A 21,655-nucleotide genomic window follows, 5' to 3' on the forward strand; every position below is an offset into this window, starting at 1 on the left:
TCTTGTGTTACTTGTCATGGTCACCTGTGATTATGGACTCAATGTAATCATAATACACAACATCAAAGACGCAACATCATCAACACAGCATCAAAGTGTGTGTTAAGGATTGAATGGGTTTAAGTGTGAAAGAAACAAGCATAGAAGACTATACCCAGCGAGCATCCTAGGCTGCATGAAATGACTGGTTGACAGTCATCTCTATCTGATAGTCTCCAAGCTCAAGAAGGAGGTACTTTTTGTTTTGGCTGACAGCAGAACAAGAAATACAGAGATCTTGGTAGTGGCAGGTTACCAGTTGGACGTGAACTTAAGGGTCTTTTCCAACGTAAATGATGCTATGATCTCCAGAGGGCATAAAGAATAGCCCTAACCTGAAAAGCATTGAGTGAGATTACTTTTACCTCCTCTAAGTGTAGGTGGCAGTTAGACCCACATTTAATACGCCTCTTCTGCAAAATAAAGGAATTGTACCTTCAGAAACCAGTGTTCCAGGCTTCTTCAACAGCTACATGTGGTCTTTTTCTAGGGTGAGAATAAGGTAAATAATTGGTAGTGACAAACAAATAAGAACTGTTAGTGATTGTAATTATGAAAGTGTTTTACAATCCTGCTGGTTGTTAATAAAGCCCTGAGTGACTGTTATCATTAATTGTCTTTGACAGTTTGTACAAAGCACAAAAAAACCCAGACATTTCAGGTGACCTATTGTGCCAGTTGTAGGAAAACCAGAGATGAAATATGTTCATTTTCAGTACTGTGTTTACATATAAACATTCAACTACATTACTATATCCATAGTGTTATCAGAAGAGCCACAGTCAAGTCTACTACAGGGGCCCTGATTCAGGAAAGATTCTTTGACTCAACAATAATCACATGGTTGCAATTAAAGAGGTGATGGGAAGTTTTCTGAGGCCAATAGAAATATTTCCAGTAACTAATATAATTTGATCTTGGTTCTAGGCATTTTTCTTGCTTATAATGAACTTTTACCATACTTTTAACTGCTTTCCTAAGTTGACGTTCTTCCTGTCCTCTGCATGCTGAAGTGACAGGCATGTTAGGAAAGCTTTTGCTCTGCAGCTTTATTTCAGAGACATCTCTGACATGACAGGTGCAAGCTCCTCTTCCTTATTTCACATCCTGGGGAGCTGCATGGATGCAGCAATACATCAGCAAGGATGAGTTTCCTGCAGTTTGAAGAGGCTGTATGGAGAGGAATTAATAGACATTATTTATACATTACAGAAAGCTGTTTTTAGCTTCCTACATACAATAGATCTTCTTTTAATGCAATATCTCTACTCATTGGCAGAGTGAAAAAAATAATATCTCGATTGGAGTAAAACATAGTATTTGATCCAATAATAATCTTTTTCACCTAGTTGCCAGAAGGACATAAGCTAATAATCCCCATGCAGCAGACCTTGGCTAAGTTTTGGTCTGTGATGCTTTAGAAATTGCTCCTTAGCTCCATATCCATCGATAGTATTTTTGGTTCATTAAGAGTATGTTGACCACAAAGATTTAAGGCAGTATGTTAGTAAATAATTCATTTAAGGCAGAAAGTTAGTAAATAACTCATTTATATCAAATGCTAGAAAATGTGAGTGGCCTCTGGCTTCAGCTTTGTGTTTCAGCTGGAACAAATGATGAAATGCCCACTTCTGCATGCCCAGAATGCTGAGAAGAGTTCCGTAGAAACAGCTGAGTATTCCATAATACCAGCACACTGATGATGATGACAGTGATGAAAAAAACCAGATATGAATCTAGACAATACACTGAAGGAGCAGAACTGACTGTATTTTTAAAACAAGTTCTGAGTTTATATTTGCAAAAGAAATTGTTTTTCACATGTATAAAACCAACATATGAGATGAACAAACATACAGGAATAACATCTTATTGGTCTCTTTGCAACATGATTATAAATAGAAGTGAAGCCTTTTATGAGAGGAATTTTAATGATCTTCCCAATGTGAATTGTGCTTCCTCTTAGATTTGCTAAATGTTGGCATGGGAATCGGACACATCCAATAATTGCATTTCTTTAAAATCATCAGCCTTGTGATCATCCAATATTGTTTCTAAATGAGCACTATGTGAGCAGAGAGTTTTGTTGTGCTACAGTATTTCTTCATTAATGTATGCTCCCTTGTTTATGAAAGGATTGTCTAATTAATAGTCCCTAGGGTTCCAATTTACAGTAAAGTCCTTATTTCATTAATGCCTTCCAATGAATAAAAATGTAGACAAATTCTCATCATTTACAGCTATTCACAATAGCTTATTAATTCAGATATTTCTAGTCTTGTTTGTAAATGTTAACATTTACCTGAAAAGCCACAGTAAAGTTGTGTGACAATTTAGACTCCAGGTGTCCTTACCTGGATGACATCCATATTACCCCATTGGTTTAGACAGAGCTAGACCCTTAACCATGACCCCCCAAGTGCACTTCAGTAATGTCCTGGGCTCAGTAAGAACTAAGGCAATTGGATTCTATTTTGAATATGTCATGCAGTATCTGCAGAAAAAATGAATAGATTTTGATGGGATGAATGCCTTCAGACAGACTGTTGGCGTTTCCATTATTACATCTATTTTTTTTTTTGCTGAAACATCATAAGCGAATTCTGAGGAATCTGTTATTTACTGAAGGAGTACATCCTTCTGTTTACAGAGTCATTCAGATTTTATCTATTTCACTATTTTACCCACGTCAACGCTGCCTTAGTTAACAATTTTCCCACATGAGATTTCACGTTATAATAGAAGAAGGGTGGGCTCGGTTTCTACCTCAGTGGATGTGGGTGTAATAAGAATTTACTGGGAGAAACAGGTTTAAAGGTATGATGATCTTCTCTCTTCATTTGTTTTGAGTTAAATCACTGCTGCTAGGGGAAAAGGAGAGAGAAGTCTCCTTCACTGGGCAGTGTCTGTGGCAACCTGCAATGCTCATGCAACACTGTGCCACTAAACATATGGGGCATCTCAAATCTCTTAGGTATAGTATGCCCACAGAGAGCAAAGAAAGGAATGTTAAAACAGCTAATTATCCTGCATTGCATAATGTTTTTGAAGTGTGATTTACTACCTCTTGATGGTAAAGTAGCATGTTTGCACTGGTTTTATTCCTACTGGACTTCCCTCTCACATCCTTAATTTTGTGAGAATATTGCAAATACGTCTGATAAGAAATAACTTGAACATCACCTGTGCTGTGGTGTTTCAGAAGACAGGATTCAGCTTGCTCTGCCTGAAAAAGCATTATGGTGTGTCACAGCAGAGCCATAAATTCATTAAATAAATATAAGTTTTTTGTAACTAAGAAAAAATTATAAAAGAAAATGAGTTTTTTTTTTCCACAACCACTATGGAGTGAAACAATTAATAGAGGATCTATTTTGATGCGGTGTAGTCTAACTATATGTCTTTTTTTTTGTTGTTGTTGGCAGCTGATGAAAACTGTGAATAAAATGTGCCCGAATATCACACGGATTTACAACATTGGAAAAAGCAACCAAGGACTGAAGCTGTATGCTGTCGAGATTTCTGACAACCCAGGAGAACATGAAGCTGGTTAGGATTTAGTCTAACTAAATCTGTTGAAGGGTGTTAGGATTTGACTTTTTTTTTCCTCTCCTCATTCTCTGTATCTACAGTAATTATCACTGATGGGATTATATTCATGGCAGCAAAGATTTCAAATGTGTGTGGGAGGAACTTCAGCGCAGTATTTCTAAATTGGGAAGAGGAGGGTGAGCACAAATAGGAGGCATTTTGAATGTGGGATCAAATTCTTTAATGATAATAAGTTTTATTCTTTACAATAACAAAATAAAAGTGAGCTTTAGTACTGGAGAATGGATTTTAGTTGTGGGGTTTTATGTATCTTTGGATAGAAATTTACCTTTTTTATATGGGGTGAATGCATTGCAAGTAAGGACAAGTCAAATCTCCCAAATAATCTTTCACTGGTCAGTGTTGGGGTACGATTTTCTACAGTGATATCATTCTTCAGAATAGAAACTCATTTGGTCTTTAGTCCTGCCGTCAAGAAAAATAAAGATCTCACTACAATTGAGCCTGAGGCAGATGTTGGAATAAAGATGTCTTGTGCTTTGCCATATCCATAAATACCTGGGTATGTGTTTGTCCTACGCAAGGAAGTCAATAGACTTGGGGCTGGTGTTAGACTGCAGCCTCTGAATCTCAGTTAACACCAGAATAAGTCATCTAGTTTGCCTTGTCCACTTAGCTTGTTTTTGAGAGTCCTACAGAAAACATGAGAGGAGTGTATCATGGGTCAGGACAAACTGGGAGGGTGAATCCAGACCCAAGCCATAGCTTGGGCAGTTAGGGTCTCTCCTGTTGTTTGGGTCTGTTATTCATACAAAGGACAACTAAAATATAGGGTTTTTTTCTTAACAGCTGGTATTATTCCTAATTGCATCTGAATTATTTTGTAGCTGAGTGCAACTATTGTTGCATTATTAGTGAAGGAAAGGGATGTGTGAAGTCAGAGATCAATTATGTGCAGTTACTGGCTGTTATCTTTTACGAGTCTTGACCTCTGTCCCAAAGAACTACTGACAATGTAATTTTCGTGCTATTTTTAGACTATCAAAACATTTAAAATCTACCTGTAAAATGGAGAAATTGTGAATATAATTAAGAATGGAAAGTGGTCTTTGAAGGGTTTACATATTGGTTTTAGGTATCACTGATACATAAGTCTTCTAAAATAGCAACAAATAATTACTTGTTTCTGTAAAGTTATATGGTCATCTATCATTTCTTCAGTTAATACATTTCTCCACTTCTCTATAAGTGAAATGTTGCTGATTGACATCAAAGAAATTTGATTAGATGCTTGATTTCCTGCTTTGTCTACGCCTCTTCATGTGTTTTCAACAGGTGAACCAGAATTCCGGTACATTGCAGGAGCTCATGGGAATGAAGTGCTTGGACGTGAGCTAATCCTTTTGTTAATGCAGTTTATGTGCCAGGAATACCTGGCTGGGAACCCACGCATTGTACATCTAATTGAGGATACCAGAATCCACCTCCTGCCCTCAGTCAATCCAGATGGATATGACAAGGCATATAAAGCGGTAATATGATTATTTGATGAATGAAATGTGCTCCTGTTGTCATTGTTTTCTTTTTCAAGGATCATATTTTAGAAGCAAACAAAATTAAGAAGTGATTAAACACATCAAACATAAACCAATGAAGCAGGAAAAGAAAGCTGAAAGAAACGTGAGTCTATGTGACATTGGGTAACAAGGTGTATACGGAAAGGATGGTCATGATGAATGCCAGAACCATGCTGAGGTGTATAGATCAATGGGAACACTCTTACAGAAAACGAAAAATTCATGCAGTCTGTTTCTCATGAGAAACCAAGCTAAGCACATGAAAATTTGCATTCCTCCACAGCTGAAACTTAATAGTGTGTCTTTAAGGAGAGCAGAATGTGTTGGGCATCATAATAATTCAGTCTGGAAGAAGACGGACACCAGGAGGAAAAGTTGCAGGTGCTGGTCAAATGCACTGGAAAATCTCCCAGGGCAGTTTGTAGAAGACTGGAATACAGAAGTCACACTCACAACCATGGAAGGGAATATATGCTATCTCCATTGCCACCCAGTGGAAAATCAGTCTGAAATAAAACCCACAACATTTAGGCTAACCCCAAGTAATTTGTCATGGGTTTTGTTTCACTTTATACAAGGTTTCATACAAAATCAAAGTGAGTCAATTACTCATTCCAGTTAACTAATTAATTCTTCCATTTCTCTGTATAGGATTTTCTCTGAAACATCCCCAAACACTTTGCTGAGGGCTAACATGTTTTTGTATTCTTGAATGAATTTTTACATTGTTTTTCCCTTTTTTCTTTCTTTTATCTAAGGGTTCAGAGTTAGGGGGCTGGTCTTTAGGACGGTGGACTCAGGACGGCATTGATATCAACAATAATTTCCCTGATTTAAACTCTTTGCTCTGGGAGTCGGAGGATCAGAAGAAGAGTAAAAGAAAAGTTCCAAACCATCACATCCCGATCCCTGACTGGTATCTGTCTGAAAATGCCACCGTGAGTAAGGCCAGAGAGAGGGAACACAAAGGCTGGGGCATGTTGAAAGATTGAGATTTATGTTTCTCAGTAAATCAATAACTTGCAGGCGAAGTTACATACATGATCTAAACTGCTTGCCTACGCTTCCTCATTAGTCAATGGAAATAAAAGTGCACCATGAAAGTGCTATTCACCCCCATATTTTACAGGCAGTTAGAATGGAAAGGAAACTGCTTCCTGGAGGATTTTCTTTTCCCCCTGGTGTTGTGAGAACCTGGACGACTCAAGGCTGTGATTCAGCCTTCTCCCTAGTTTTGAAGCATAGATGAGCTCTTTGCAAACTCAGTAGCCATAAAGAAGTCTCCTGGGGTTTTCTTATTTGTTCTTATTTGAAATGTATTCTTGTCTGAAATAACACAGTAACTGCTGAGGCGTACACAAAACCAATGCAGTGGCTTATGCTAAAGCTATTTATTGGATTGTAATGCTAAAAATTTAACTTATTTTTGCATGGCCTTTTGAACATAATGGCAACTATTTATAGTGGCTGAAATTCCCCAAGCTTGAGGGGAACGATTGCGGTTCTGTGGGCTTTAGCAATATTTCTGGTTTAAAAATCCCTTACTTTAAAAACTCATTTCAGCTGGTAGCAGGGGGGAGAAGTGCCAGGATCTGGTCACTGTTGGTTGGTGCTCTTGACCTTACTCTACATAGGTGTTCTGCAGATAAATTACCAATATTAAGGTTTTGATAGCTTTTATATCAGAGATTTCCAAGGCATGGCTGGTATACACCATAATTTGGGGAAGCCTTTCTCCTTGGCCATATCTCTTGTACTGACTGCTCACTCTAAGCTAAGGAACTCACAGCAGGTCTCCTGCATCTGGTCTACCTTTGATAGAAGATAATCCGGTCACAGCTTGAATCAAAGCTGCTGTTTCTTTTCCTCCCAGGTGGCAGTGGAGACAAGGGCAATAATAGCGTGGATGGAAAAAATTCCTTTTGTGCTGGGTGGCAATTTGCAGGGAGGGGAGCTTGTGGTGGCATACCCGTACGACATGGTGCGATCCATGTGGAAAACCCAGGATTACACACCTACCCCAGATGACCATGTCTTTCGTTGGCTTGCATATTCCTATGCCTCCACACATCGGCTGATGACAGATGCGAGGAGGAGAGCGTGTCACACAGAGGATTTCCAAAAGGAAGATGGCACTGTTAATGGAGCATCCTGGCATACTGTGGCTGGAAGTAAGTGCCTACAGAAACAGCGATTAGCATTACCTTGCTAAATAGGATAATGCCATCACTGCCTGGTGTATGTTGCAGAGGCAATAGTGGTAAAATGTGGCCTAAGAGGAATATTGCCCTATCTGAAAGTTTGCTTACTTTATTTTATCAACTACCAGTATTGAAGGAAACTGTGTCCCTGATACCTGGCAACCAGTTTCATTTACAGCTGAGGTTTCCAAACAAGCACGTGCAATACATTAGTTTTACAGATCATGTACATTCAAGGGGGTTTGCTAGGAGAAAACCAACCCAGCCCAAACCCACCGGGGGGGGGAACCTGTCAGCCTTTGCCATCTCAATAGATGCCAACAGAAAACTGCTGCTGAACACGAAAGGTGTAACCAGTGTCAGAGCAATAGCATTGACTCCACTGAGATATTCCAGTGGCCCTCAGATGAGAAAATGATGATTTCAGCCTCCTGCTTCCTGAACTCAGCCACAGATTCAATCGGAATTGTAAAAACATGCCACAAAAAGCTGCTCTCCAATTTTTAAGCGATCTGGACATCCTTACTCTTAAACTTTGCATGGGCTCCATTGCTTCTGGCATTTCTTCTGCCAGAATAATTTACAGGCTGCATTATTCACCATATGCCCAAGCCTGTCACCCTTTTAAGGAGCATGAAAGGGAAGCTGTCTCCTGCACTGCAGACAAAGCATCAGTTTTTAGGAAAACCCAATTTGAAGCGCGTTTTTAGCAGCATAAGCATAGTTATCTGTATGGGTGAACACTTCAAGCAGACTCAAAATCAGGCACTTTGTTGATTCAGCACAGTCCTGCTCAAAATCTTTGTTTTATATAAGCCCATCAGTTAGACAACATATTCTATGAAATTAAAAAATGCTGTGCATCTCCCATCACTTGAATGACAATAACTGCAGCAGTAATGGCAAACAGATGCAAGTGAGCGTCTGTGCAGACCAGGTTTTATTGGAACTGGCTCGTGTTTGTAACTTGCAGGTAATTTCACTGCATAAACATCTCTAAATTTTGGATATGGCTTTTATGGCTCTTATGTTAGTCCCTGTAAAGTTAGTCCTGGCCAGTCTTTAAAGACTAGAGCCAGGAATTAACTTCCCAAATATTTCTTCAGGAGGTTAAAACGTGTTGGGTGAATTTGCGGGGAAAGATTGAACTCTTAGATCACGATGCCAATGTCTGACAATGCATTTCTACAGCTTTCTGCTAATTCCCAAAATACCCTCTCTGCATGCTAGCTTGACTGCTCAGTTATCTCATTTATAAGTTTAATTTCCCTGATTGTTATAAGAAACATTATTATGAATTGATCCAGAAAAGATGACATTGGCCATATCACTAACAGCTGCCAGACTGTTCCAATAAGTAATGATGTACAATATAGATGCTCAGTAGTATCTTGATTTCTTACTAACAATTGCATACTGGATTATGTTCATCTTATTTGTTATATTGATTTATGATATTTCTCAATATACTTTACATCCTGCTCTCTTACGTTACTGTAAGACTTTCAAGATTGTCTGTGAGAAAAATGCTGGAATGTTGCTTTTACTTTCAATTCTTTACACCTTGGATTCCAGACTTAAACCTCAAAAGATGTGGTTTCCATTTGAATTCAGCCTCCAAACGGCAGGATAGTTTAAAACTCCCTGTCTACTTAGGTAAATGTGGGAGCGTGATTTGTATTGCAGGTATCTATATATATATATATATGCTTACATATATATGTATGTCTATATATATGTAGTCTAGTGAGAGGACAAGGGGTAACAGGTTAAAACTTAAACAAGGGAATGGATATAAGGAAGAAATTCTTTACTGTAAGGGTGGTGAGGCACTGGAATGGGTTGCCCAGGGAAGCTGTGAATGGCAGTGTTCAAGGCCAAGTTGGACAGAGCCTTGGGTGACATGGTTTAGTGTGAGGTGTCCCTGCCCATGGCAAGGGGGTTGGAACTGAATGATCTTAAGGTCCTTTCCAACCCTAACTTTCTATGATTCTTTGTTGACTGATACTTGACCAATGGCACTTGTACTGTAAAGGATTGTCCAAATAGGATTCCAGATTTGAAGACAAATTTAACCTGTATTTTTTCACTCTGTAATTCCATGACTATACAGATGTAGTTTTATTGCTCCACTTTTACTATTTCTTTACCTTTCAGATCAACATGTAGCACTTTCTTTTCCTAAGCCTCTCCTTGCTTAATGTCTGACCCAAAGGTGGCACACCAGTATGCCACTTCTAGAACGCCCTTTGGTGTGGGTGGCACCTTCTTGCTGTGCCACAACTTGAAGCCACCCATCTTTTCATCCACCTGCTACCTGGCCTTGCAGTGATCATGCACATAAACTTTTCACTGCTGATGGCATGGGAAAATTTATAAGGGATTACTCTAATTCCTTTTCAGCACCAGAATGTCCCTAGAGGAGTATTTGCACCACAGATGTCTTGCACGAACACCTCTGTATTGCTTTGAAACCCAGCCATGCTATTTCCTGCACACATTTTGGACTGCAGTCAATGCAAGTTCTTTAGCAATTTTACATTAACGTTTCTGCACTGGGTGAACTGCACAAAGGCAAAGAACAGATTAAATTTGTTTTATTTCCAGTGTTTTCAAGGCTGTATTTGCGTGTTCAGACACTTCACAGAGTTACTCTTGGCAATGTAAAGCCATTTTCTTAAATACATGTATTTAAACTGAGCAATTACTGTGTACTGCAGAACATTTCACAACAGATTAATCAGGATGTGATACATTATGTGAGGGGAAAATAATTATATCTGTTTCTCAAACAGAGGGGAAGCATGTTTATGCAGAGTAGCATATGCCACTGTCTGATATTTAGGCTTTTCTCATCCACAAAACTGAACAACTCAACATCTGCATTATATAATCCTCTTGCTCCTTATCCAGAAGGCACTGAGGGCTCGTTAAATACCTGACTACTGCACTGTGGTAACTGGATAGGACTACGGGGGGGTTAACTCTTTTCAGTCAGAAACACTTGCTGAATGCATTTTCTGATAATCTTTGCCATTTAAAATACAATTCATGATCATAAGTAAACATGTTTTAAACTATATTTTTATTAGAAAAGCAGGTGGAATAGGAAATGAATCTCACATCATTTATTCCTCTGGTGTTCATGTACTTACATTATCTGTGTGATTGTGGAGAACTAATAAATGGAATTTCCCAAGGGAAAAAAAAATGTGAGAAATGGGAGAGAAACCTGGAGAATGGGAATGTTTGTGATCTGTGTCTATAGACAGAGTGCCTTAGTACCCAGGACCTTTGCAAAGGTCACAGTGCTTTCTGGAACGTACACTTAAACTGCAGCTCCTCAGAGGTCAGAGTCATTGCAATTCCTGGGTTTTGATTAGGATGTGTTTCTAACGGAAATCCCTGTTACAGCACAGTAGTGCAACTCCAGTCCCCTACAAAGCCATAATATGGTGTGCTGGTTTTGGCTGGGGTAGTGTTAAGTTTCTTCACAGTAGCTGGTATGGGGCTATGGTTTGGAACTGTGCTCCAAAAGTGTTGATCACAAGGAGTTATTGCTGAGCAGTGCTTGCAGAGAGTCAAGGACTTCTCTGCTCTTCATCCCACCAGTGAGGAGGCTGGGCATGCTCAAGGAGTTGGGGGACACAGTCAGGAGAGCTGACTCCAACTGACCTAAGGGATATCTCACACCATATAAGATATGCATAGCTCAGCATATAAAGCTGAGGGAAGAAAGAGGAAGGGAGGGGGATGTTCACAAGTTCATCAACAGAATCACTGAATGGTTTGTGTTGGAAGGGACCCTAAAGCTCATCTGGTTTCAACCCCCTGCCACAGGCAGGGACACCTTCAACTAGAACAGATTGCTCTAAGCCCCATACAACCTGGCCTTGAACTCTGCCATGGATGGGGCAGCCACAGCTTCTCTGGGCAATCTATTCCAATGTCTCATCGCCCTCATAGTGAAGAATATCATAGCAACTGTATCTGGAATGACTTTTAATTTGTTTTCTGCTAAATCTCTATTTCCTTTAAGTTTTGTGATGGCAGAAGGACACCATTCTTTGTGGCAAAGGAACCGGGGATGTGGTGCTGGGGTGACACAGTGCCCCATGCTGTCATGGTGTAATATATTCTCTGTTTTGAGTGTGTTGATGGGATACTGTCTTTAGAAAGTCTTTTTCCACATATATAGCTCTGATGTTATTCTGATGCTTTGATACAACAGATATAGCATTTCTAAAAATCTTTTGACCTGCCATCATGTATGCAGACTAAGCCAACTATGTAAATAGCCAGTTTGTGTTTAAATAAGTTAGATTACTTTGCACAAAGAAATCAGGTCTGATCAATAAATTAAAAGAGGTTATAAAATAATTTGGGTTTTACCCCCCATTGACAGGCATAAATGACTTCAGTTATCTACACACAAACTGCTTTGAGCTGTCCATCTACGTTGGCTGTGACAAGTATCCCCATGAGAGCGAACTGCCTGAAGAATGGGAGAACAACCGCGAGTCCCTGATTGTTTTTATGGAACAGGTATTTGACAGAAGAGTAATTTCTGAGTAATTTGATGACTCCTTTCAGAATGAAAGGGAGTTTGAGGTGTCTGATATTTTTTTTACATAACTAATTGCATGATTATTGGTGTTTGTGTTGGAAACCTTACCTACAAGCAGTATTAGTGTATCACTTCAGCCAGGCTGTTCTGACCTAGGAGAATGTCCTGGGTTTAGCAGCAGCAGTCATTTTTTCCTCTTTCTTAGTAGCTGGTGCAGTGCTGTGTTTTTTGCTTTCGGCCTGGGAACGGTGCTGATAACACCGATGGTTTTAGTTACTGCTCAAATGTTTAGTTTGACCAAGGACTTTGTGAGCCTCATGCTCTGTCAGGGAGGAGGGAAAACCGGGAGGAAGCAGAGACAGGACACCTGACCCAAACTGACCAAAGAGTTATTCCATACCGCAGCACATCATGCCCAGGATGTAACAGAGAATTACCCGGAAGGACTAGGACTGTGGGATGGGACTAGTTATCGGTCGATGCTTAGTTGGGCTGGTGGGGCGAGTTATCAGTCGGCGGGTGCCGAGGTGTTGTATTCTCTTCCCTTGTTATTTCCTTTATCGTCACTCTTACCGGTGGTAGCAGTAGTGATTTGTGTTATACCTTGGTACTAAACTCTTCTTATCTCAACCCATGGGAGTTGCATTCTTTTTGATTCTCCTCTCTGTCCCTCCGGGAGTAGGGGGAGGGAAAGAAGGTGGGGGGGGGGGGTGGGGGAAGGGGGGTGGGGATGAGTGAACGAGCTGCCTGGCTGGTTTTAAACCACAACAGAGAATAAGACAATGAAGCTTGTTAAAACTTGATGTGAGTGAAAAGCTTGCTACAGAGGACTTTCAAGAAAAGCACTTATGTCTGCTGCTTTATCTGCTTGTTTTACATACCTCTTGAATTTGATATCTCAAGGATCCTACCAGAATTTGTAAGCTGATTCACAAGTAGTTAATGCCCAGAAGGCTGATACTGTGTTAGTAATGATACTTCAATATTGTGTAAACCATAATATATGTAACTGACATATGGGACAATATGTCCCAACTGTTTTTTAACAATAGTAGTGATTGTTGCTGTGCAATATTTTCTTGTCTGTTCTTTCAATAGGTTCATCGGGGCATCAAAGGCATAGTAAAAGATGCACATGGAAAGGGAATCCCAAATGCTGTTATTTCAGTAGAAGGTGTTAACCATGACATTCGCACAGGTAAAAAAGACCCTCAAAACATCAGTGCAAATTAACAGATTTATGGTTTTATAACAAAATGCAGAACCTCATTGAACTTTGAACTCTTTTCTGAGAAAAGCCAGCAGATATTTGGTCCAAGGAGAACATCGCAGGAGTGGCAATAGGACAGAGTTTGCATAAGGGCAGAGTCACTTCTTCTCATGAAGCAGCTGCGTAGGCAGGAACCAAACTATGGCTTTCTTCTTTAGCCCTCTTCCTCTTTCCACCTCTTAAAGTAATGAGAAAATAGCCTTTTATCTGCCAAAAATCAATAGCCCGAGAAAGGCTGGGTCCATATCACTCTTATTGCTCCTTTTCTCATGTAAAGGTAGTGCAAATCAGAGTAATTATAGCCCTGAAAACCAAGAGTGTATATATAAGACCTTGTTGAGTGAAAAGCATTCCTCTAGCTGTTAGCAGTTATAAGACTCTGAATGTGTTGGAGATGTGATTTAATGCTGTGTCCAGAGGAAAAAGAGCTATTGCAGGGAAATAGGAGTTTCACAACCTAAAATACCCTGTAAAACATCACAGCTGTATAAAAGATTATTTAATGGGGCTCAGCAGAAACAATGCTTTGTACAGGTGAATTTCAGCCTAAAGTATGTATAGTTTAAAAATAATGCTCGTTGTCGTGTTAGCACAGTTTTGATCTACACCCAGGCACAGCTATGTATACTCGGAGCAAACTCTAAGCCTATTCAATAGCTTGGAAAGTAGATATGGCACTAAATAAAGAACTGCTTTAAATACATACTAGCCAATTACAAGATTAACAGTAATACCTGAAATTTGCTGTTGGGAGGCAGGGGCTGGGACAGAGCCCAGTACTCATATTGTCTGCATACTGTGATTTGATACACGTAGTCATCAGGGATACAGCAAAGAAGGAAGAATGAAGAAAAATAGTGAAAGATATCAGCAGGAGTCTTTAGTGATTGCACTCAAAGTGCTGGTTGCAAGTGGTCAACAAGCTTTCTGTGGACTTTTATGGAAGAACTTCATGGTAACTAATCAGAGAAATCTTGTTGGATAGTCCAGATTTGACTCAATATTAGAAAGAGGAACACTAGTTTTATATCATTTATATATGTGACTGGCATTCTGAGCCTTTCATTTGCTGCTACTTCCATGTGCTTTGCCACTGAGGTACAGTACATCATGCTTTGACAGGTAAACTTATTTCAGGCTATAGAATATCATAGAGCTTTAGATAAGAGACTTCCAAATCTTTAATGTTTGCTACAGTAGATTATCTAAGCCAATAATAAAACTTGAATATCTAACTTAGTTTACGATTAACTTTATTTCAGTGTTACTCTGTCTCTGTTGTAAAAGAAAACACTGAATGACAGATAGTTAATTAGGCAATTACGATTCTGCCTTAAATATTTCAAAATGGGACCACTGGGAAATATTAGCAGGAATTAAAGTAATCAGTTGTTTTTCCTCATTGTGGAAGTCTTGGCAGTCTTCAAAGGCTGCCATAAATTGTAGTTTGTATTACCCTGTTAACAAAATTAATATATGCCTCTGGTTGAGGCTGAGTAAATGCAAGAGGTGATTAACCTCCAGCTTTCAGTACGTTGGATTGCCACATGGAAGAAAAATCAACAGTTTCAAGACAGGAAACATGCATACAAAAAGGAGACCCAATGACATGTGTAATAAATGTGCAAGATCCCCAAACCCACCTTGTAACACGGGCAAAATCTTGCAGCTATTTACATCTAGACTTAGAGCTGTGCTCCTATGGCTCAAAGCCATCTGTGCTTGTTAGTAAAAATAGAAGTACTTATTCTTTTTAATTTTTCTTTTTAATGAGACATTTAAGCTGACACTGTTTGCAAATCACTTTGTAGATGGGAACATAAAAGGTCTATTTTGTTTTATATTACACAGATAACAATGTATGTCTCATTAGTCTTCGAAACTTCTACGTCTCATTAGTCTTTGAAACTAGGGAATTTATATTGGAGGCAAAAAGCTAAAATGACATGTATAACTTCAGTGAAAGAAGGCGAATTCAGCGGTCTGCTTTCATTTATACCTTTTAAATTGAGAAATGTATCCATTTAAACCTCTGTGTTGCCTTGATGTAAAAATAGGCCAAGCAAGAGAAGAATTATAGCCGCTATTTCTATTCATGTAAGGTTTTTTTAAAGCGAGCTAAGCTGCTATCTACTGTTTCTTTGATACATTAACATGGGCGATTACCCTGTAGAGCCAGACAAGAGTTACCTGTAGAGGTCCTCTCATAACATTTCCTTGTTTGAGAAAATTTCTCTGCTTCATCCCATGGACAAAAACTGCATGGAAAGCACACTTTATTTTTACTTTCTCTTGGATGTATGTTATATGGGAAGAGAGGGTTCCTGACACTAAGCTAACAGTATTAATAGCCTAAGTCATTGATTCTGAAAGTAAGAGCTTTGTGGAAAATTACTGCATTTTCTGTTGATGCAGATGTAACTATTGATTAAGTTTGGGTGATTGCATGTTGTTACGATTAGATGTGAACTGTGCTTTGTAAGATAACCTTTGGAAAAGAATTCATCAGTCAGATGAACAAATGCACCTGAACACCTCTTTCCACATGGTGCAAAGGCAGTTTTGTTTGCTGCTTCCTGTAATTGCATTTTGGGAATCTCACAGCAAATCTTGATGAAGAAATATATAGGTTCTTTCTAGTGAACAGAGTTCAAATACATATGCGCATTTCTGCACTTTTTTTTGCACAATTACATAATATATATAATTTTATGATATATATTCTTAAAATGTATTTTTCCACAGTTTATAATAATAAAACATATTTAATATAATTTCCCATAGTGTTCATATAATTTTTAGCAATATTTTGATGTCTCATGTTTTTTCAATATATATTATCTAACAAAACCCAAAGATTTTGAAGAAGTATTTAGTAATATTTAATAACATTAGCCTAAGGTAAGTGTAGTTCTCATAACTCCATCCTCATTCGTGGCTGCCTGTTCAGTAGAGAAAAGTTAAGTAGAGAAAAATTAAGGTTTAGTTGTTACACACATTGGGTATGCAGTACTATGGTTAGCTTTCTTGGAGAGTCTTTTGTAGATAACAGAGCATTAGGATAGATTTTTATAAGGTATTTACATTAGTCAAATTGGGTACATCTAAGCGTAAATATGACAACTGTAACAAAGGTCTGTCCTTCCAGACTCGGAGTATTCCTCTTAATTGACAGGTTTATGGAGTCATCTGACACATTTGAGTTATAATAATATTATAATCATATTTTTATGCATTTTTATTTTATCCAAGCAGACAGGGCAATTCTTTTCCTGACCCAATAGGTAGAGATAGATGTAGACTACCTCCAACCTGCTCCCACTGGAGCCTATTCTTTTAGCAAACCTATTATTTACTACATTTATCTGTATTTTTAATTGTGTTTCTCTTGCCATCTGCTCTGAAATTTTTTATTTACTGCATTTAATCTGATTTAAAAAAAAGACCTTTAAGCCTGGTATGAAATTCTGGGCAATGACAGCTGTCAGAAATGCTAATGGCTGCTTACTTGTAAATGGAAAGGAGGTAAAAGGCATCCTGCTAACAGCTTAATATTCAGCTTTGTAGTAATTTATCAGTGGTATGTGAATGTGTTGCTTTTTTTCTGGCCTTGTGTGGGGCTGTGGTGAAGTGCTTGTTAAATGTGTCAGAAAATGTGGGTCAGTTTTGAACACCAGGGGCTAAAGCCAGCTTCTGAGCAGGGATGCATTCATGGCCACACACTGGGTGATCCGTAGCCTTTTGCAAGCCCTGTGGCATCACCAGAGCATTTGCAGCTACAGATGAGTCCTTTGGGGCAAATTCAATAAACCTGGACAGCTTTACGTTTTGTCCTTTTTTTTAAGGTGCCAGTGGACCTAATAGTTAAGAGAAAGCTGAATAGAATGTTTTTCAGAGGGCTCTTCTTAAAAATGCTTGAGCCCTGACAAATAGACAATCTGCATCTTCATCATCACCCCAAGTGGGGTCAAATGGGCTGAAAGAAAAACCTAAGCAAGATGCTATGCTTGTGTTCAGAGACTGCAATATCAGGGTATAGTTGATAATGCTCTTTTATTAACACTTGCAGTTCGTAAACATGGTTTTTATTTTACTAACCCTTCAGTTAAAATCCATTTTCTTTGCACAGAGGTTAGTCTGCTCTTTTCCTAAATATAATATCTTTATGCAAAGTTAGGTTTTTGCAGCACACTGCATTGCAAGAAACTCAAAGCTGCCAGTTCTCATCAGTGCTAAAAAATCTCCTCATACAAGAGATGGTGCATTCTTATTTATATATAGACTTGCACATTTGAATATGTACTTTCTGTCACAGTTGGTTTTCCCAGGAGAGAGTACAAAACTAAGTTTAGATATTAGTGTTTCACCTTTTTCAGTCCACAGCTAAGCATATTTGTTAGTTAAAATAATGTTTTAAAAGAGGTGTAAAGCCATTCTTATGTATGTATGGGTAATCTGAGACCATTTATGAGGAAGAAAGAAGAAAACAAAGTCCTATTTCAATGATGTGTTAAGATATATCTTGCTTTGTCCATGACTAATTTAGTTGATCAGGGTTATCGCTGTTCATGTGTTTACAGGTAAGCAAGTGATTAAGTACCTTGATGAATTCTACTCTGTAGGAAAATCAGTGTAGTAAAACTCAGTGTAAGATATTATAGAGGAGGATGCTCAGATCTCTGAGTTGATATTATGCATTCATATGCTTTGCATACTAAATAGTATCAAATCATGTGTGTCAAGGTGGTCTGGCCAGGATCATGAGAGTGATGTGGGTACCTCACCGATTCTTTCTATTTCTTCAGCAAAATTAATGTGGGAAAGATCTTTTATACCCCCTTAGGAATCACCAGCAAGGTGACCCTTTGCCTCAAGATGTTTTTGACTTCATCTGACAAAATTCTTAAGAAAAAATCAAAGTCCATTGTCATTTTTCATCATTTGGAAAACTTTTGAGGTGTGTTTTCATGTGGAGTTGGCAGGATGAAGAGCGCTATGTGTGATGGGGGACAGCATCACTGACACCCTCCTCGTGTGTGGATGCAGGGTTGTTGCCTCTGGTGTCATCAGTAGGCAGGCATTTCTGTATTCTCATAAACAGCACCTTCCTCAACGCTGTCCTGAAAGCCATCTCTTTTCCTACCAGGAGCTGATGGAGACTACTGGCGCCTTCTCAACCCAGGGGAATACGTGGTGGCTGTGAAGGCAGAGGGCTACACCACCGCCACCAAGACCTGCGAAGTCGGCTACGACATGGGAGCTACCCAGTGCGACTTCACCATCTCCAAAACCAACCTGGCAAGAATCAAGGAGATCATGAAGAAGTTTGGGAAGCAGCCAATCAGCCTGTCCATCCGACGGCTCAGGCAGAGGGCTCGGCACTGGCGGCAGCGGCGATAGACCTCAGCCCAGGCAGAACCACAGCATCCATGAGCTCTGCTTCTATCAGCCTGGCTCTAGTTGTAGTGAGAGTTACATAGCTCCTCTTTCACACATATTTCTCTGCATGAGGCCTTTCTGTTAGTGGAGCTGGAGGAATAATGGGGGGGGTTCATTTGGAAAAAAATAAGAAACAAAATTCAAGTTGAACCAAAATAAGCCCTGGGTTGGGGAGAGAGGCAGGAAGAATGTAGAAAGATGTTTTGAGTTAACCTGGAATGAATTTTTTTGCTTATTGGGTTATTTAATCCTTTGTAAATCTGTTTTCTTTAAAATAGACAAGAGAGAGAGACTGATAAAGAAATGTTGTTATGAATGAAAAGCTGTAAAATGTTGTTTCTAAAATATAAAATCAGTATATTTTTGCCTTTCAGAAAGGATTTTACACTCTTTACATTTTGTTCTCATATGAGAAAAAAGGAGACAACTTCTGTTGAATATCATGAAAATTTGTGCCAAATTTCAGTTCCCTTTTCCCTGAAGTTCCACCTTTTGGCAAGCACCATAATACTTGGGAGAAAATACCTGATGCAAATAACCCAGCTCAGCTTTCCTGCTTGGGTTGTTTATATTTAAGGATGTTTTGTGGTTCCAGAGTTTAATGCCACAAATATTTTTCTTCTCTGGATTTTAAGGCTGAGTTTTTACTCAATTAAAGTAAAAAAAAAAAAAAAGAAAGAAAAAAAGGGCATGGGATGAGGAACACTTCAGCAATGTGGCATGGCACCCTTTCTCTAACTTGGGAATAGGACTTGAAACAAAGCCTTTCTTGTCAATACAGCTGGTCATATCGTGTGTGAGAGGACAGGCTTGGTCATGGATATGTGCAGAGTTCAAAAATCCACTGATATATTTTTTCTTGATTTTTGGCCTGTCTCAGTTCTTCTGTGCTCATGCACACTTTGTGCCACTGACTTCCCTGACATGGAAAGGATTTTCTATTCCTCTGCATGGTCTGCTCATCTTGCCACTCCAGCTGCTGCTGCTTTTCTGGCCTTACAACTCTATGGGAGCAGGATCTGGGCTTTATTATTGGCTTTTGAGTAACAAAATTATACAGGATAGAATAAAGATTCAGAAAATATGCAGTTCAGATCTGGGAAAGAATGAACTAAATAAACACAAAGTGTCAGCTGGTGAAAATCAATTTTGCTCCATTAACTTCAAAGTTATGACCTCTATTATACCAAATGAAAATCCAGTTGCATGATTTTAGCCAGTCAAAACTCTAGGGCTAAGTAAACATCTCTTCATATGCTTGGTAGAAAGACTGTGGCATACATTTCCAAATAAAATTGTTTAAAACATTTTAATTGCTATTATAGTTGCCTATTTGATCTGATTCTTGGAAAAGACATTCAAAGTGTCATTAAAAATGGAGGAAAAACACAATGCAAGTAAAAATCTTACTGTAAAAATACCATGTGTCACCTCTATTAAATCTTTTTTTCTTGTCAATAGATCTTGTAAACGCATAAAAGGAAAAAGATTGCAGAATGAATAATATAATCATGAACCTTTCCATAATAGATAGTTTTGTTCTTAAATTTCTTAGACAATTCCAGCCCATGTTTGCTCTGCAGATACTGTTAAATAAGAGCAATGTATTTGGCAGCAAGGGCTCAAAGAAAATAAAGAGTGCAGATATAATCTCCTATAACTGAAATTATGAGACTCCAGCTGCCAGTCAGCATCATTTAAATTAAGTAGTAGAGGTAAACAAATAATCCAGTCATTATGTTAACATCTGGAATTATATTTTACTTATTCTATTTACCACCCTTACAGCATTCTCTGCACCATATATCTTTGTATAGGAAATATAACAGCAACTTATTGAGAAGGGGCTTTTTTCTGGCAGCTGGGAAGGATTAATGATGTCATTGTGCAGATAGCGATGGGAAATGATTTTGGAATAAGGAGTAACGACAGTAGACAACTTGTTAGCATTTGGCTTGTTCATTGGCATATGTGGATTTTATTATCGCCACAATAGATCAGGCTCATACATGATTTTTTGTATTATGGGCTGAGTTTCTGAGGTGGCTTCTTCCCTCCCATGGCTACTCAGTCAATGGGGTGATTGGCATGTACAGACAAACAAGGAACTAACTAGACAAATTTAAATCACTCTGATAATCGGGTAGAAGGTACAAATCACTATATTATTGCTAACAGGTGAGTTCTTTCTACCTTGTTCCAGACTGGTTTGAGATTTAACTTACAAACCTAGAGGTCCCTCTGCTTTGTTCTCAGGTATGAGGTTGTCTCCATGAGAAGTTATTTGATAGCAACAAGTGGATTTGATGGGAAATTCTTTGATGTCTATTAGCTAAATTAGATTAACTCTGGTTGAAGAGCTCAGTAACATCAGATGCTGAAGGCTAGGTGCTCTTTACTGGCCACAGCTAGTGCTTACGCATACTTTGGCACAGTGGAACTATGACTCATGCAGGTGACCTTACTCCATTTTAGCCCAGGCACTGCTAAATAAATGGCCTAATAGTTGTCAAGTGTACTTCTCTGTGCAATTGTTTTTTGATAGTCCAGCACCTTTATACTGGGAAACACTCAAGTTCAAAGGAATTTTACTGGCAACTTTGGGTGTGTCAATGTCTTATACTGAGATAAAATGCATATGCCTGCCCTGAGTACAACAATACTGAACTAATGTGTGCCTTATTTAGTGCTCTAGTTATGCACATGGGAGTTAAAATGTTTAGTTTCTTTGTAATACCTAGTACAGCTATTTAACCTTTAAATAGATCCCAACCACAAAATATTAAATCTGGTACCAGTGTTTTCTATTCATTTACCTTTTCCATGTCTTTTGAATAGTTGTTTCCTTTTATTAATTTTGTGCTTTTAATCTCTTCTCCTTTCAGTGTTGTAGGAAAATGAGCAATCCTGCAGAAACAACAGGAGGTAAAACTTGAGGATGGATATGATCCTTTTATAATTACAGACCCATTTTAATAGCTACTTACACGAAGAATTTGCTGAATTTTGA

At 38.7% G+C, this 21,655-nt stretch overlaps 1 protein-coding gene across 2 annotated transcripts in view; it reads left to right on the plus strand.

The window, feature by feature from the left end:
- The window catches only part of CPXM2 (carboxypeptidase X, M14 family member 2), a 78,933-nt gene extending 59,657 nt beyond the window's left edge, over positions 1-19,276 (plus strand). For both annotated transcript variants that reach the window (XM_061364133.1, XM_061364134.1), the window contains exons 7-13: positions 3,465-3,588; positions 4,927-5,123; positions 5,927-6,106; positions 7,042-7,339; positions 11,775-11,914; positions 13,035-13,134; positions 18,353-19,276. In XM_061364133.1, coding sequence (XP_061220117.1) covers positions 3,465-3,588; positions 4,927-5,123; positions 5,927-6,106; positions 7,042-7,339; positions 11,775-11,914; positions 13,035-13,134; positions 18,353-18,606 — 1,293 coding nt within the window. In that variant the 3' untranslated portion in view covers positions 18,607-19,276. The remainder of the gene's footprint in view (positions 1-3,464; positions 3,589-4,926; positions 5,124-5,926; positions 6,107-7,041; positions 7,340-11,774; positions 11,915-13,034; positions 13,135-18,352) is intronic.
- The last annotated feature ends 2,379 nt before the right edge of the window (positions 19,277-21,655 follow it).

The sequence above is a fragment of the Neopsephotus bourkii genome, unplaced genomic scaffold (genome assembly GCF_033783945.1).
Source record: "Neopsephotus bourkii isolate Nb327-2 ecotype Australia unplaced genomic scaffold, CSIRO-AGI_Nbou_v1 NB_1189, whole genome shotgun sequence".
Taxonomy (NCBI): Eukaryota; Metazoa; Chordata; class Aves; order Psittaciformes; family Psittacidae; genus Neopsephotus; species Neopsephotus bourkii.